The sequence below is a fragment of the Equus caballus genome, chromosome 7 (genome assembly GCF_041296265.1).
Source record: "Equus caballus isolate H_3958 breed thoroughbred chromosome 7, TB-T2T, whole genome shotgun sequence".
NCBI lineage: Eukaryota > Metazoa > Chordata > Mammalia > Perissodactyla > Equidae > Equus > Equus caballus.
The window spans coordinates 87134552-87153594 of NC_091690.1; the positions used below are offsets into that span (position 1 = coordinate 87134552).

The window sequence follows — 19043 nt, forward strand, 5'->3', positions numbered from 1 at the left end:
ACTTTCAGGAGATATCTATACACTAGTAGAAATAGCGATGCAGGTAGAAATTGTGTTTTTTCTACCACAATCTTTAATGGAATGTGAAAAATCTGATACACTCATCAAGACCACTTTGATAATCAGATGCAGTCAAAAGAGGTATCTGTCAGCTGTCCATCATTAAAAACAAAATCAACAGTTTTCCCACTTTTTCTGCTGTGCTACACAGAGCCTGTCATGTACAGTAGAATGTTGTTCCCATGAAATGATAATGTTATCATTACATATGCATGTCTGGCTTTGTGCCAGTCAAAGTACCATATTTGAGGATTTCCTGACTTTTACATATTAAAAATTCAAACTGTAGACTTGTAATAATTTTTTCAGGGGTGTTTTTAAACAAATTTACTTTGGGTCGTCTGCAATCACGTCATTTATTTTATTTCAGAGATCTATTTTTACATTATTCTTAAAACACAGAAATTTAAAGTTGGCAAAAAACCTTCCTTTACAGATAAGGCATTTGAGGCCCCAGAGGTAAGTGATTTGCCAATGGTTGTTCAGCAAATTATTGGTGATCATTAAGAGAACCCAGGTCATTTTTTCGGTTCCCAAATAAATCAAGAGGCAAATTTGGCCAAAAGAGCTCAATATTCAACTTAGCGTCTTCATTAAAAATTTTAAGTTCGCCTTTCATTTCCAAAATTCTTCTTTGTAAACAACTTAAATAACTGGTATGTCCTGTTTTAAAAACACACAAAACAGATAAATAAAATGGTGATTATGTTCATGTTTAAGTACTTCTACCTTTATAATCCTATATGATACAATAGTTGCCATACAAATACCATTAAATGCTTATTTATAGATCTTTACCTACTGAAAAAGACACCAAGCCTGAAAGGAAGAGTACAGAAATTTAAAGATCAGTTACCAAAAACTAAGATAAAGTGCTAACGAGGATTATAATACAAGTCAAAAGAGAAAAACGATCTCATTTACAAAACCTTTCTAAGAAAACATGAACAGTGTAAGTGGAGATACACCTGTAACCTCCCACATATGCCTCATTAACAATACCGATTTTTCCCCAGATACCAGAGTCCAGAAATTGAGACAAACTAAACAAATCACAGTTTGAAACACCCACAGAAAATGTTGAAGTCCCCTCCACATTTTAAGCAATTACTGTCTGAAGAAAGAGTTCACAGTGTTGCCAAGGATGCTGCTTAGTAAATAGTTTAAATTCCTTCCACTTGAGAGAGAAAGGATCCGAAGTATATTAGCCGCTCCCCTCCCCCTCTAGTGAATTAATATTCCATGATATACACCACCACTGCTGATGGGGGCACCTCTTTTCAGTGAGCAGAGATCAGCAAATGGCTATTTCACAAAGAATAAAAATATAACCTTGTAATTTTAATGTGTGTTTATGTTTTTTAAAAAAGTGGCAGATCCATGTTAATAAACCTTGCTTAGGGAAAAAATAAAATAGTTGCTAAGCCATGGTGAGTAATTAGCCTTTTAGCATCCCCTTTCTTCAAGAATGCTTCCTCCTGTGCTGGTTCTTTTAAATAGCTCCAGTCCTGGCTGCCTTTGTTGGGCTTGGAAATTGTTCACATATGAGAGAAATTAAGCTCTCATTTAACAGAGACACATGCCTGTCAAGACCAGAGGAACAAAGACTAGTCCCTGGGGCCTGTTCAGCTCCCAGAGGCTGCCACTCATTCTGTTAGCAATGCTTACCCTTTACAGAATGTGTATAAAACCCAATAAATCATTTCATCTGCTGTGCTTAACACACAAGAGCTCTGACCACTTTTCAAAGTGTTTTCTCTTTCTTACGCAACTTCACAGCTAGTTAGTTCAACAACAACAACAAAAAGACTTCCTATTGTTATTTTTTTCAGAATGCAAATAAGACTTTTTCAGTCAAAAAGGTAATGAAAATGTTCCCCAACATGGTGGGCATAAACGAAGAGGCAATATCTCCTTAGATTCCTTCTCAGATATCTCTCCTACATTTTATGGTTAATAATTAGAACACCCATTTTGCGAATTACCAGTACATCTCCCAGCTGCTTTTAAACATAGATTCAGGAGCTAGCTCTGGCAAAAATGAACCAGTTAAGGACCAGAATGGGACAGACCTGCTGTCCTATTTAAATTCAATACATTTTCCCCCTTTGGAACACACAGCCAACATGTTTTTTTCAGGGTGGAGATTAAAACTACCACTTAACAGCCAGCTCTTTTTACTAGGAAAGTGAAACAGCCTTTTTATAAACCCAGCCAAAACACCCCTTCATACATTCTCATTTCCAAAGAAAATATGATGATCTTTGAGCCTTCTTACTTTAAAATAGAAATCTTCTCTGCATTGTCCCTCACCTCATTCCCTCACTTAACTCCTCCTCCCGGGGAAAAATGTGGAGGCTGTGCTGAAAGACTAACGACCAGACTTGCAAACCCTTCCAGTTTAGACCTCCTCTTATCCAAAGCAGAAAGGGGGAAGGGCTGTGGGGAAATGAGTATGTGTCCATAATTATTAAAATAAATACTTCATTCAAAAGTAAAACGCTTGTTTAACCTGACTGTGTTGCATGTAGAGCAAACTTAGCAAGGATTTACTCTAACCACGTTAATCTTTCCACAGAAACACTGGGAGTCCGGGGGCTGACAGCTTCAATCCCCAAGATGCTGTGAACCCCAAAATAAGAAGAAGCTGGTAGCACAAGGAACTTCACCCTGCTCAGCAGGGGAAGAAAAAGCAGATCTGGATTCGATAAGTAAAACCACATCTACACAATGGTTATATGGTAAAGCCCTGAAATTAATGGAGACCATAAACAGTTCAAGAAGCCAGCACGGCAGTAGTTTCTCCAGAATAGGTTTCACTCATATCTAGTTAGATATTAATCAAAGGTACAACTGACACAAATGCTTTGTGCAAACACAGATAACTGTACATGTACCTTAGTATAAAGGAAAAAAAAAGAAATAGAAGTGCATCAGACTCTTTTACATTCATATTTATGTATCATTTCCGAAAGATTTATCATTTTTAAAATAATAAATTATTTTCATTTTTAAGCCACAAATCACATCCTGCAGCCCTTAGCAGATGCAGACGTCAGAATGTGGTAGTACAACAACATTAATTAAATAACCTTGAAAAAATAAAACAAAGTTTATTTATAAAAAATGACATTAAGGTGAACTGCCTAATAAGAACATGGATTTGCTTAAATAAAACATTATATGGCTCTGTTTTAGATTCATCCCTAAAGCCCTGAAAGATATTAGAATTTTAGTGAGTAATTACCCTATTTACTTCAAACAAAATGGGAGGAAATCGGAAAACCATATTAAACTCTACCACACATCAGAAATGAAATTCTCTCATTTTTTATCTTGCAACCCAATAAGTAAATTGTAGTTGGAAAATTTATTGGGACAAGAAGATGAAACCTAACAAGCTAGAAATGAGGAAATGGCCAAAAGAATATCCACATCAACATACCGCTTCAAGCAGTAAAGCCACTTCTAGGAAGCATAGCCAAGCAGTCTCCCGTTCACAGCTTAATTGTTTTCAGACAGTTTGAACCACGCTCAGCACCACCCCACAGTTAGACAGAGTTCTAACTACTTAACACATCTCTTTTCAAATGAAAATGCAACACTTGGGGTGAAAACAAGAGAGACTAGGAAAAGGTGTTATAAGCTATATATGCCACTGACATAATACTTCACTAGGATATGCTGTAATTTCCTGCAATTAATACTTTAGCAAAGCTATAAGGATTTTTTTCCAAAAATTATAATATTTCACTTGCAACACTAAAATTAAGTTTGTGTCACCCTTTCCATTATATAGCCCTAATGCCAGGAGTTTGTCACTGGCTGCAGAAATGTGTTTGGTGTGGCCTGAAAGCAGGCATTTACAGGCCCTCTTCCTAAATATGTTTTTCTAAAAATCTCCCATAGCCATCATTTCATGTGGCAGGCATTACAAGCCATCACAATACTCCACAAAGGAAACATGAATTTGACCTCATAATTCAAAACCTTTCAATGGTTTGAAATGCAAACATTCCTAAGTGGACACGGCTTACGCTGTGGCCAAACTTGACATCTGCCTGCAAGCTTTGTATGCAAGACTACTTGCTGCTCTCCATTTTCTAAGGACCAGAGTTAATTCCCATCATCTAGAATCACAGGAGGTCGGAGTTGCAAAATTCCAGAAATAATTTTGTACAATGATCCTTGTTCTAAATATATGGACAATGAGAATCAGTGCAGAAGAGGTCATGTAGTTACGAGCAGAACAAAGACTAGGCATAGATATCCTGAGTCCAAGTCTAGGGTTCTGTCTGCTACTCTTCTTTTCTCTAATACTATTTTGTCTCCCAGTTGGGACTATGTACCTTCCATAGAAGGGAGAGAACAAGTTTTGCTGACAGTAGATCGGTAATCATCTCCATGTCTTCTCTTTTCCTGGGCTTGAAATCATGACCTTCCTGAGCCAAAGGGAACATAGTACAAAGCTATGGAATCAGTTCAGTGTCCTCGGCAGTTGCTTGGGGAAATGAGTGAGATGAGGCAGGCATAGATACCAGTAAAACAGTCTGAAAGCACTGGAAAGATCCATTCCTGCATATTTTCCCCAGCAATCTGGAGACCTGGTTGTTTTAATTAAGTGGAAGTTTTACTTAAGCAATCAGAAATCAGATATAATAGTCAAGTTGTAAGATTTGATGATCAATTTGTGATCACAATCTATTCCAGAGGTGATCACAAGATAAAAGGATAGATGCCTATCCCTTTTTTGTTACCTGTGTTTTTAAAAATAAAGTAATAATAATAAATTATAAAAGTAATGCATTCTCTTCTAGTCTTTCTTTAAACGCCTACTTTTATGTAGCTGAGATTGTACTATATTTATATTACTGTGTTCTAGGTTTTTTTCCCACCTAACGCTATATTGTAAGCATTATTGCAAATCATTAAAAATTATTTGTAAATATCATTTTAATAGTCTATAACAGCCCATCACATAAATATACCATAAAAATTTTAATAATTTTTCTAATATTGAAAATCAGGGTTCTTTCAATGCACACTTAAAGTTTTTAACTAATTTTTTTCTTATACAAAAGCAGTATGTACTAGAAAATTGTTTTAAAACTAAACCAAAATAAGAAAAAATAGTTTACCCATAATTCTACTATGGGACTTTTGTCTTAAACAGTATACTCCTACTTACTTGAGATACACAGTGTATCACAAATTTGGGTCTTTAGTCAGGGCCCAGTCTTACTGAGAAGGAAAGATACTGTATTGATATGGAGGGCAAGGTCCTAAACATAGAATCCAGGTTATCTCTTCTACTGGACTGCCATTAATCTGGACTTCCCTCCCACAAAGGATCTCTAGGAATTCCACAGATGTGCTTCCACCCTAAAACAGAGTCTGTGAAAGGGCCCTGTCAGAGACCAGTGATTTTGACGATGCACGATAGAATGAAATCAGACAATCTTAACAGAAAAATAGTGTTTTGTGGAGGCCAACTTCAAGAGCCCAACTTCATTTTTCTCTGCCCTGGTTTCCATCCTCGCATTATAGATATTCCAGCCATGAGTTGGAATTCCTCCTATGGTAGACTACATGTTTGCCCTATCACTGTGGATCCACCAGATCATCTAAGATTAACTTCTGGCTAGAACACAATAACGAATACTACTATCTTACTTTCGCCTGCCCCTCTGGGCTTTTCCATAGCGAAAGAATAGCAGGTCATCTAATAGCGTGTCCCCTCCATCTAGGCTTCACACATAAAATCTAGAAACCTGAGTCTGCACAAAGCATTACCAAGAATTACACAAAGTAGACTAGAGATAAAAATTTGTAGCCAGTTTTTCCTTTTCTCAAACCTCCGTTACTCATCACTAAGCAAGGTGATAGCTTCCTATCTGTGTGCACTTTCTTGCTCTCCATCATCTTCTGCTATCAAGCTCATTCTTCCACCACTACATGCATGTTGATTCTTTCAAACCCCAGCCTCTAGCTACTAAACTGATTATCTGGAAGCTATCATGACATTCATGGTTCTCAGGGAAATGCAAGTCAGAAGGAAGGATGGGCTGACAGCCACAGAATGAGAAAAGGTCCTTTAGGATAAACAAATACCTGAACCAATAGCTGGAGATCCTTCCTCTCCTTGAAGTTTCAGGTCCCTGATAGCCTCCTTGGGCACCGTTCAATTATACTAATCCTAAGGTGCCGTGTATTTACCCAATTTTCTATACATTAACAAATGACTTCTGCCACATCCAGCTTCAAAGACAACAAACTAGGACTTAACTTACATCTTTTATTGAATAATAGTACATAAAGAATGTTTTCCCATTTGGGTAACTGGTTCCTGACATCATCACAACTGATGAAAGGGGACAAAAGTTATTAGACAATCGATTGAGACTAAAGTCAGTTTTCTTTTTTTCTCCTCTATTCTTATGCATAATACAACTAAAGAACGTAGAAGGAGGAGCCAACATTTGTATGTCTGGGAAATGAGTGATGCTATTACAGTACAAAATAAGTTTTGCCTGTTAGAGTTCTTCAGAATAGTTTGTCCACCTCTCAACATGTTCGAGCAGTAGCCAAGTCAGCCTAGCTGAGAGCCATTTCCAACTGCATGCATCTCAGCCATTGTAGAAAATCCATCTGAAGGTGTTGTAAGAGAAAAATCTTCCACCTCAACGTATGTTAACAAAAGTCATGACTATGACCTGACTGAGGATGGATTTTACCCTTTATTCTGATCTGTGAATTCCTAACTTTCATTGTTTCATGTTACAACTTTAACATTTTCTTAACGGATTGGGTGGTGGATAAAATGAATTCAGTGTCTCACAGTGAGACATTACACCTTTTGCATCATTTACTTTCTTTTATTTTGAACAAGTAAAAATATCTGACTCTAACATTAACAACGTTGAGTAGGAGTTACCTTATGTGAATTAAAAATGGTTATGTCAGTACATCCCTTCAGAATTTAAAAGATATTTCCCTGTGCTATATCAAGTGTCACACAGTATATCAATTTTTATTTCCCATCTCTCAAGTCTGGTATGCATACTGTTTAACTTCTTAAATTCTAAGTATAGACATAATTCACAAAAGCCGGGCAAATGCTTGACTTACAGGAGATGGCATACATAAGATTTATGTGAACAACTTTATTTTAAACAAGAAAGACTTCTGCATTTTGTGCAACTACATCACATAACTTCATCTGTGTTTTTTTAAAAAAGCTATAAAATAAATTGGAAAAGTTCATTTACTATCCCTTTAACTTCACAAGCACTATTGATCTAATAGAAAAGCCCTTTTTAGTGTGAAAGGTGAGAATTTGACCCTGTTTTCCAGAATAAAATGCCATGCTCCCTTTTAGACAATCTCCAGGCAGCTCTGTCTAATTCTCCACCAACCATTTCTGAGTGCCTGACAAACGTTACTCTCCTCTCACTGACAACTGAAATAGCTCTCATTTGGCAGCCAGAGAAAATTGTTGCTCTTTCTTTTCCTCTAGATTATCATGGTGCTAATAATTGACTATAGTGCATCCATGTTGATTATCCTATATTCACATCACTAATTTGTGGGTTCTAACCATGCATATATATAGATGAAAACATGCTTATATATGCAGATACAATACATGTACCTGTATCTTTCTCCACTAAGGACTCTGCAATTACTCCTATAGCTAATATACAAGGACAACAACAACAATAATGACAGTAATAGATATTGTGCATTGAGCATTTACTAGGGGCTTTATATGATGATCTCTAATCCCACAACTACTAAGCTACTATCATTATCCACCTTTTAGGAGTTAGGAAATACAGGCTCAGAGATATTACTTAACTTGTCTTACAGCTAGTAAGTAGCAAAACAGATCTCAGAGCTAATAAGCAGCAGAACTAGAATTTAAATCTTGATTTATTTGTCCCCGATACCTGTGCTGGTTCTACAAAAATTCTAAATTACACACACTCTGATGCAACGCATTTTATTCTTTCTACCTTCTACCTATAGTAGAAATCTAAAAGTGCATTCAGAGTCATACATTCTTCATATTTGACAAGACGCAGTCAATTTCACAGAAAATTTTTTAAAAACACACAATAAAAAAATAACAGGTAGATGTCCTGGGTCAAAATTCATTCTGTTTAGATAGTAGAAGTTAAATGGCATCTGAGAATTCATTTTATGAAAGTTTTTGTCTTATTAAGAAAGACTATGCTTCATTTTTAAATACCTTCTCCCAAAGGCATAAATCTTCTGATATCAACACATTCCTGTCTTGCCAGTATATTCACATATAAATAAAAATCAAATTATTAGAAAACTAACTAAATTTATTAAAATTGTTTAAGTCATGATCCATTATAAGCTTTCTAGCTATTACATAAAATAGCTGTGAAAAGTCAAAAGTATATTTCAGCTGCTCAAGAATCATATGTTTAAGCTATGTCAACCCTCAGTCTATCTATCTATCAATAGATAGATAGACACATAGACAGATAGACAGATAATAGACAAGTTAATCGATAGTCCAAACAACTTAGAGTTCACATTTAATCATTTAATCTGAATTATACTGTATAGAGGAGTATTTTTCAATCCTGATTGCCCTCTAGAATCATCTAGAGAGCTCTTAACAGTGCCCATCTGGGACTGTACCCGAGACCAATTAAATCAGAACGTCTAGGATGAGACCCATGCATCAGTATTTTTAAAAGTGATAACAAAGTACAACCAAGGTTGAGAACCACAGGCATCACATACTGTCACTCACTGCTCACTTTTGTCCGGGGAAGGTAGCTGTAAAAAAGGTATTAACGTTAAAAGTGACTGACCCTCAACATAGAGACATATTACTTTACACCTCCAGAAAGTAACATAATTAACTATCTAAGAAGTTCATATGTAAATACCAAAACAGTCACTCAGCCAGAAATACATTTCATACTACATTACAAAAAGATTCAAATTATGTTCTTTTTATCTCTTTCCTTGTGGGTATGAACCCACAGTTGTAATAGTTCTGGAATATAAACTGATTCTAATGGCAAATCTTCACTTTTTTTTCCATTTAAGGATAAAGAGAACGTAATGAGATTTTGGATGTTAGATATTATTATCCACGTTTTACAAACTAGTAAACTAAAGTGCACTGAGATTTATTCAAGTCATAGAAAGGGAAAATCGAATCACAACCTGGAAGGTTGGAAATAGTACTAGACTAGGAGTCAAGAACATTAGGCTCTACTCATGGCTCTGACAATATTCAGCTTTGTAAGCTTGGACAAGGATTTGGTCTGTGCCTCAGTTTCCTTGTGTAAAGTAAAGGATTTGGACTAGAGAAAGACTTCCAAAGAAATTTCAAAGGAAAACAAAAGTGGGGACTTACATATATTTGGGAACTTTTTATTTCGCCAAATAAAACTACTGGAAAACAAAGAAACAATGCACATACCCTGTATTATCACCTTTATTTCATAAAAAGAAAGGGCATTTTAATTCCAAAGAAAGCAGAAAAAAGATAATCTCGGGGTTATTTTTAAGTATAGCTTAATAATAAACTCACTATATTGTTGTCTAATAGGAACAGCTCCCCACACTCCCTCCCATCAGTGAGTGAGAATCACGAGGACCTCGAGATGATGTTTCCAAGTTTAATATTCTGTGAAAGTTTAAGTGGGGTAGAGGCGGAACATTTAATACCTCTTAGTGTGGCACTCTTTCAGGGGCTTCCCAAAATTCCATCATTAAAGAACTACCTTCATAATTTTGCCATATCCAAGTACCCAATTATTATTTGTTTAAGGTTTTATTTAAATTGACTTGTTTTTGGCCTAAATATATTTATGTCAAAAAGAAACTTTATTTCACTACCTCAAATAGAAAACTAAAATTCTAGTCATAAATAGAAGATAACCATGAAAATGTTTTATTTTACACAAATTCTAGCTAAACACTATGCCTACAAGGCTCTGAGTCTAAGACAACCTCTCCCTCTCTCCAACAAAGAGAGATTAGCACATCCTAGAAAGGTATTAAAGACTAACACTAAACTGAGCCCTCAATGTAATCAGAGAGATCAAGAAAAAAAATAGAAGAGAGGCTCTTTCCCTGGGGGATTGCTTCAATGTTATGTAACGTCACATGCTGGCACCACCTGGTCATCTGCCCACTCTGCTCCATACCCTCCTGCCTCTGAAAAGGTAAGACACACTCCCACTTTCATTAATCCCAGAAAGAAGCAGACGCTTTGGTTTCCCTGAATTTTTAGAATTGCTGGTTTGAGAGAGAGCTGGGAAGGGGAGTCTGAGAGGTAAGACAGAGCAGGGAGGTCACCTAGGTGGGGTTGGGGGAACTCAAGGATAGTGCCTGACAAGCACTGAGATTCCCCTTCAGCTTCTGGTCTGCTGAATGAGGTCTTTGCCATAAGGCCACGTTTAGAAAACAGATAGCAAGCTGATAATAATTCCATATAGTAGCTGAGAGGATCTGGTCAGGTATCACCTCTTCTTATTTCTAGATCCACTCCAACTTTAATAAATAGTCTAGCCTGATTAACTAACACACAGTTTCTAATCCACAGTAAGAATTCAGATTTTTAGCTGTTAAGGCCCTTGATATTCATGAATTATAGCAGCTTTACCTATTCTTTACAATTCAGAAACTTCATTATTAAAATGTTTGAAGTAGGCTACAGAGCATCTATCATTACTTAAAAAGTTAATTAGATTACATAAAAGAAATAATTAGATTTGCATTTTTATCTTGGTTTTAAACTTCCAAAGAAGATCACAACAGCCTGCCTGTGGGCAATTAAACCAGCATACAGCAGAGAAAGAGAGAGAGGAGAGAGGGTCTGTTTTCCAGGCTAATTCATGATTGAAGATAGAATTACGAAATATTTTAAGGGCTTGCTGAAGCTGGGGGCTAATCCTAGACTTCTAAGCTTTGTTTATAACCCTCATTTCACTGCAAGAGAGTATCAGATACACGTACAGTGCCAATAGAAGTATCAAATTACTTTCAATGGTTTATTTGGTCCTGTTCAGAGGCTGTTGGAAGGAGGTCTGTTACCTGATCAATAACACACAAAAAAGGACTATTTGCTAGAGCCCAAACAGGAGCACTGTAATTGCTTTTTGTTTATCAATGCTAAATACAATTAACAAAGAGATACAACATAAGACAGAGGGACTAGTGAGACTGACAGACTCCTGACTTTGCTCAGTCTTTTTGTTGGCTGCTCCAGCCATTTCCAAAAGACAATAAATGCAAGGTCCAGCTCTTAAAATTAGAGGTCAATTAGATACTTAATGATGAAGCATATCTTCAAATATATATCTATTATTATTATCCTAGCAAAAAATTAATTAACCAGGTCATGTAGGCCATGAAGGCTAATGTACAAAGTAATTATTTCTGATCTTTAGACAACTACTTCACATAAAAAGGTAGTCCTTATTCTACTCAGCAGATACCTGAAATGCCTATAGTTAATCATATTGAAGGAAACAAAAGGCAAGGTTTATCTCCTTGAAAGGTGCGAGTACATCTCAAATTATTCTGTTTAATGGTTTAAGAACAATCACCTCCTTGCTTACAATATTAATATCTCTCTGGTTACCAGAGAGGAAGAAAGGAGAACACACATTTAATGGCACTCTACCACATGACTAACACACAGTGACACACAAAATAAAAGAATAGCGCCCAGGAATATTCTACAAGCAAAATAGAACACGTTACGTATGAAAAATACTCATATATTCAAGAACAGAATGAAACTTCAGTGAAGATACAAACGTGGTTTTGTAAACAAGCAGTATGCATTACAGCATTTAAAAGACAAAGTTTTCAGATCAGACAGAGTATCTGCAAAGCAGCAGCAATGGCATTTAGTGCAGGCCTTCCACAGATTGAGTTTGCCATCTAACACGTATCAAATGGTGAGGGGAGGGCGATGAATATTGTACATTAATCATAAAGATTAACAAAGAGCTAAGAATTTCAAGTTTCACAATTATACCCAAAAAGGTGTACATGTATGAACTGACAAAATCATTGGCCCTGGCCCAGGAAGCCAAATGCCCAAACAAAATCTCAATCAGCCAGTCCATTCTTAAGAGATCAATGATGTTCAGCCAGTGATGTGAGGAGAGGACACTGCCTACGTATCACACAATACAAGCCACTTGAATAAGTCTAAAATCAGGGTTTGAAGAGACATGAATTATTGGATAATACTATTCATGTCTGGAAAAGTACATTTCTCGCAGAGATATTTCAATGAGCTGAATTCTCTTGCAAAGATTAAGTTCTAGCAACAAAATGCCATCGTTAAATGTGTTCTTATTGACATGCTATTGAAACCAAAGAATGCAGTATGCTGTGTCCATGAAGAATATTTTCTCTAGATTCAAAAACCATGAGATGGTCAAATGAGGTTAGATGAATAAATATATGATGGATCAAGAAATCAGGATTTATAAAATATTTTCTGTTTTGCTTTGACTAGACATATTTAATAGTTGAATAAAATACTAAAAATATGCTTCAATATATTCAATGGATTAAAAATGACTTTTGTTTACTAGTCAACATAACTCTCACAAATAAAATGCTTCAAAGGATTGGCTAAGATACCACAATGCAGTGGGTGGGAGAAGGAGAATGAAATTAGTGATGCTGTTATCTGTCCTTTGAAATCACAGGATAAGGATCAACATTCCCAACTCCAAGGACCCATATTCCATGATCTATTAGTTTTGCTTTCCAGAGACTTGATAAAAACTGTGCTATTTCTGTCCTGGAAATATCAAAAATGTCTAACTTTTTCTGGGCTCCATGTCAGGGGAATTACTTAATATGTAACAAATTAGAGGAATCACCATTTTCCCCAAAGCACAAAGAAAGGGATTTAAATTCATTAAGCAAACAACCGCCTAAAATATCTGTTAATATTAAATCATTTTAATAATGATTTAAAGTTATTAACCGTATTTTTTTAAATGATAAAAACTGACATCAAAAATATAAAAACATTAGTTTACAAAATCATCTATCTCATTTTTTCAACATGGCTTATATGGTCTTAAAAGTAACTCTTTAAAAATTTAGGTAGGATTTGCCAAAGCAAAATTATGTTAAAAATTATATTCAAGGAAGAAAAATATATAAATGAAATGATTTTTAACTGCACATATAAGTTTTGAATGATTGCAAGTAAAATAAGCTTGAGGACTTTTACAATACTATCTTAATCATGCCTTTTCCTATCTCTAATGAAAAATCTTGCTTTTCAATTTATGCAAATCATTCATGTTTTCATTTGTTGCTATTATAATAGGCCCAGATGTGTTTGTGTGTGGTCATTACAAGAGGTTAGATACTCTTCTCTTTCTTTCTATTACAACTTGCAAATTCCCAAACAGCAGCACTAATTCAGAAGTCAGCATTCTGAACCAGAAGTAAAGAACGATCTTGAATGTGACCACTTGATACTCATGATCCATAGCCAATTGGCATGGCTTAATCTTGCTGACCATGTTAGCTAATAGGTTCTAGGACTTAAGATTTGAAAAAAAAAAAAGGTCAAACGTGTTCAAATTGTCTCTGTATTCATTTGCTTTCAGAAGAGAAGTTAGATTTTGTATTTACCATCTTATTTTACTCTTTGTTCTGTTTTCTTTTCACAAAAATGGTTTCTTCATAATAGAAAAAGGTTTGAAGCATGTCTTAAATCTTATATTTTGCTCAAAAAATATATTAAAATTAGCTCAACAATAATCTCTCTCCTAAATTTGATCATGCCTATGGCTTTTCAAAAACCATATTTGAAAATACAGTTAACCCATTCCCGTTGCAAAATAATAGCTAAAAAGTCTAAATATCGAAAATCTGCTTTGTAACTGTCAGAGACGAATATGTTTTGTGTAAGGAGTAAGTGTTTTTCAGCATTTGAAACATTCTTTGAATGGTCTCATACTGATAAGATAAATACTGACAAGATACGCAGTGAAGCAGTAGCTCCAGACAGAATGAACTATAAATACAGGTTATGGCTTCCCCTTATTTTTAAAAATATGAATTCTTACTACAAAGAATCCTATGTTTCTAAAGTTAATCTAACTTTGAGACCCTGACTCCCTCTCTGATTTTATAATTTATACTGCTGAGATCAAGTGCTGATTAGCTTCAATTTTAAAAAATTCAAACAATGAGAAATATCCACAAACTTTAAAGGCAATTAAACTTCTATTAGGAAACTTGAAAAAATATTTTCCTATCTTCTCAAATTGAACTGATGAATAATATTTTAAGATCATATCCTAGAGTTTCCTGAAAAAGACATCAATTTCAGGTTATCAAGTTATAACTATAAAATCCTATGTAATCAATAAATAGTAATAATATGTCATAAAAATACTCCAAATTTATTTGGTTGCTATTAATCTGAGGTCCTCAGTACCATGGGCAAATATCAATTAAGATGGCCAGTTAATACAACCAACATTGAACTAAAAAGTGAAATATATTCTAAATAAATAAAGAAGTAAGTAATAAAGAGGTAGTAAAAACATTAATAATAAGTAACTGATATGGGAACATCTCAGAGAACTTCTTCCACTCCTGCTTTACAAAGGAGAAACAGAGAGAACTAAATGATCAGGTTATTTAACACCTACTGAGTTCTTAGAAAGGGATCTAGAGAAAAATGTAGGAAGCCACAGGCTAAAAATCTTGACCTCAGCAGTAGGAGACATACTAAAAATTCTAATGAGGGCAGAACAAGGGAACACCTGGATAGTTATTTAATTAAGGATCTCAGCATGAGTCATAAAAGAGATATCAGGATGAGAAATTATTCCAAGATTTAATTGTAAAGGTTGACTGTCAAAATTGCCAGAGACATTCCCAACCCTTCTATATTTGGACTCTTTAGCTCAAAAAATATAGATTTGAGTATGGAATATAGAGTCATAACTAATTAAGAAACACCAATAACAAAAACTCTGGATAAAACCTCCTGGAGAAGATAGCTGGACAAAATGCCAAATTAGGTACAACACTTCTTCAGGCACCAAATGGGTACTTTAAATGCAGTGACTACTCCCTGAAACACTAAGTATGATTAACAAAATAAAGCAAGGATTAAGTTAAAACCACTGGCTTTCATCAATGAGGTAGAAGACTAGAGTAAGTTATGACTTTATGCAAATGATTTTTTAAAAATACGGGAAGGTGTAATATTAACCTGAAGGAAAGGAATAACATAAGTCAGAATATACTGCCCCAACTAGGCTGCATCACAGATCCCAGTGATTAGAAATATTCACAGCAACCAAGAGGGAACAAAGAAGCTGTGGTGGGTACATATAACTCTGTGATCAATATTCCTAAGGATTAATTACCAAACAACCAGTTGCTTATTCTGTGGCTTTCTAGAAGTCACACACATATGTTCCTATTCAAAAATGGAGACTACTTTCCTTACCTATCTCAAAAGCTATTAGTTGAATTAACCATCCAGTATCTAAAGGAATGACACAAATCAGAATTCCTTCCCAGGCCATTGTAATTATGATCTATATATCGTTACCCTGCCACAACAAAAAAGGAATTTCTAAATTGTTGCAATTATTCAGGAACAAGTTTTCTTACTTTCTAGACTATAAGCTCCTTGAAGACAGACAACCATTCACTAATCTTTATATTCCCCTCAGCACCTTAGCAGAAATGCAGTTAATATTTGTTAAAGAACAAATTAATTATTACCAACCTTTTACCAGGTCATAAGATTCATCTCATAATTGGCCCAATCAGACAGTCCTAACAAGCAAATAAACAAGCTTCTCCCATAAATACCATCAAATGGTAAACTACAAAGCAGAAAGTGGTTTGTGACAATAAAAATAGCATATGTATGCTTCCTTGGAAACCATTAGGTTTGCACCAGGTTGTGTTAGGCAAATGGCAGAAGGAGAAAAATAAGGTTTATTCTGCTTACGCATCACATCAGAAAAGAATGTTCAGACCACCACCTAGTCCATATTTCCTGGGTCCACTTACACAATTGTATACAACAGCCTCGTCTAACAGCCCTATTGGTGCAGTTTATAAGAGAGGGTTCATTTGCAGCATTTTAAATTCCATTTTCATGGAGGAAAGTATCTAAGTATAATCAGACGAGAGTAATAAAATACACTGACCTGGATCTGTTGCTGCAGGAGATTAATTTTGTGCTGCTGTTGCAGAAGTTGCTGCTGTTGTCTTGCAATCTATCAGAAAGAAAGTTTCATTAAGTTAAAATGAAATGCTTACACCTTTGCCATTACCTCAGGTATGTCTCCTGGTATTACAAGAATGCTTTACTGCCCTTCTATGCGAAAGAGTTCGTATAAAATGAGAGAGGCAGAATCGGAAAGTTAAAGAAAAAACACTTCAAACAGATGCCATCTCTCTGCTTGCCCTTACATCTCTATCTGTAGGTGGAGACCAGCCCTCGTATCACATCTGTGAGCAGTTCCTCTACATCTCCACTGGTCATCGGGAAAGAACGGGAATTTTGAAATTTGACCCTTGGAGAAGAAGAACAGGAAAACTCTGGCTATATTTTTCTAAAGAGCTTAATTTGGATGTAAAAAGTAAAATCTATAAGCAGAGACAGGAAAGAACTTTCTATTATAATATTGTCAACTTCGGTGAAACCTTTTCTGATATAAAAATTTTCAGAACTGACAACACTTACAAATATTGTCAAGGGCGTTCCAAAAAACAGAAAAAAGTCAAAAATCTTAATTTTTTTTGTTGATGTTATATGTGATTACAAACCATTTTTAAATACAAATAAAATTTAATATTTATCTATTCATCCTTTTGAGGGTAATGTGTTAATTTTATAGTACAGGTTCCACACACAAGTTTTACATTCCCTTGCTTCGTTCAACAATCAAATTCAACATCTTAACACGTCATTTGGCCTATAAAAAGACATATTAATCACTTAATGCAAGCCCTACTGAAGACTGAATCTGTCCCACAGGAGAGCAGTTTCTTTAGGATAATGATGTTTCCTACACAGCATGAGTTAGGTATCAGGGTGCTTATTGCCTCAAAAGCGAGCTGCTATAGCTTGAAGCCCAGGAGGATGCCCCTTAGTGAGAATACGCTCACTGCCAACCGAGGAAGCCAGAGAGAAACACGGCCAGAGAGCACTTAGAAGGACTTGGTTTAGGGGTGCCTTCTAGGCAAGAGTTATGGTTTTTTATTCCTGTTTCTTCTATTTCAAAAAGCTGATATTCTAGAACGGGCAATGTTAGAAGTAGAAATCAGTGTGGATCAGCCCCCAGCTGTATGCTTTCTGAGTCTTTTTGATGTTCTAGCCTAGAGCAGAGGCAAAGGCCTAAATTACATTTCATTCAGCAGAAGATGACAAAATAGCAATCTGCCCTCAAATGTTGCTTTATGGTTTCTGGCGGTGAGTGGTTCATACTGGAAGTCACAATAAAGCTGCCCCTAACATAGACTACAGTTTGAGAAATAGGACCACTCCCCCGTAAAGCTTTATAAGCAAAATGGAACCAGTATTTAATCAGGTTGGAAAGGCCCACTCTGTTTGTCACCATTCAAGTCAGAAATGGACAATTCACTCTGCAACTCTAGGTATAGATGCTGAATCCTCTGAATATTTATTTCCTCTTAGCAAACCAGTGAAACACCACTAGGCATCTAATATTAATGGTCCCTCCTAAATGATAAAGTGCTGCATAGAAATGCATCCAAAACACCACAGTGCAATTACTATCATCCACTCTAGACGTATGGGTTTGACACAGTGAAGTATGGTACATAAGCACCATGTGGCTCAAATTCTGAATTTTATTTGCCAATCGGTTGAGCTACATGCTCGCTTCATTGAGCATGACAACCTAGTTTTAAGTGTCATTTAATTTTCATTTTGAAATATAATTACAAAGTGTTCACTGTAAGATATCACTCGTCTGCAAATGTGTCAAGATTAATTTGTGCTAGCTTATTCACAAGTGTCAATAGTTAATTACTGTGTCATCTCTGGATGGCTAAATGACATTCTAACTTCTGATTTTTTACAGTGTTCCTTTATGTTATTTTCCATTAGGGGCTGAGTCCATATTCCTACATGTGGGCAAATATTCAAGCATATAAAATACCAGACGTCACAACTCATTAAAATCAACAGAGCATATATTGCTCTATATACCCCTATAAAATACATTTAACTGAAAAGATAATTCCAGTAATAATGTCAGATTCCGAAAAACTGCACATTAATTTGGGTCTGTCTGATCTAAAGCATTAGGGACTACTCTATAGGATCATTGTTGTTAGATTAATGTACTCCTATAAGACAGGAAAAACATTTGAGAAAGTAATCTATTTTTTAAAAGATACACATTTAAACTTTGCTATTTTTTCTTCTTTCTCACTTCTAATTCAATGAAGTCAAATTCTTATAGGAGTCATGTGCTAATTTGTTTTTGGTGATTTACCTATACTATAATTAGTGACCAAACAATTTATCATCCAAACCAGGACAACTTCTGCAAGTGGAAGGGGGGATTTTAATAACTACCTTGGAAAACAGTCATAAACCAGGACTATTCTGGGAAAACTGAGACATATATGGTCAGCCTAGCTTTAAAGTCAGAAAAAATCACCGGACTAGTGAGCTGAAAAATCTTCAAAGTTTTTCTAGACCAGGACCGTCTTTTTCTGGATAAGAAGTGTAAGGCCCAGAGAGAAGGGACTTACTCCTGGCTAAGCTGCACTGGGAATACAGGTGGCGCCTATGTGACTAAGTATCCCTGAGTGATTAATCAAATCCAAATGTTCTGGAACAACGTTATCATTTCAGTTATGCCCAGTTGCTGTGATGCCTTTCTTTGTCCTCCACATATCCCCTCAGTATTCTTGAAGACCCTAGATTT

General features: G+C 35.6%; 1 protein-coding gene across 50 annotated transcripts in view; it reads right to left on the bottom strand.

Annotated features, from left to right (window-relative positions):
• The window catches only part of SOX6 (SRY-box transcription factor 6), a 570771-nt gene that overhangs the window by 178834 nt on the left and 372894 nt on the right, over positions 1–19043 (bottom strand). For all 50 annotated transcript variants that reach the window (XM_070274840.1, XM_070274842.1, XM_070274841.1 and 47 more), the window contains one exon: positions 16287–16355. In XM_070274840.1, the coding sequence (XP_070130941.1) occupies positions 16287–16355 (69 nt within the window). The remainder of the gene's footprint in view (positions 1–16286; positions 16356–19043) is intronic.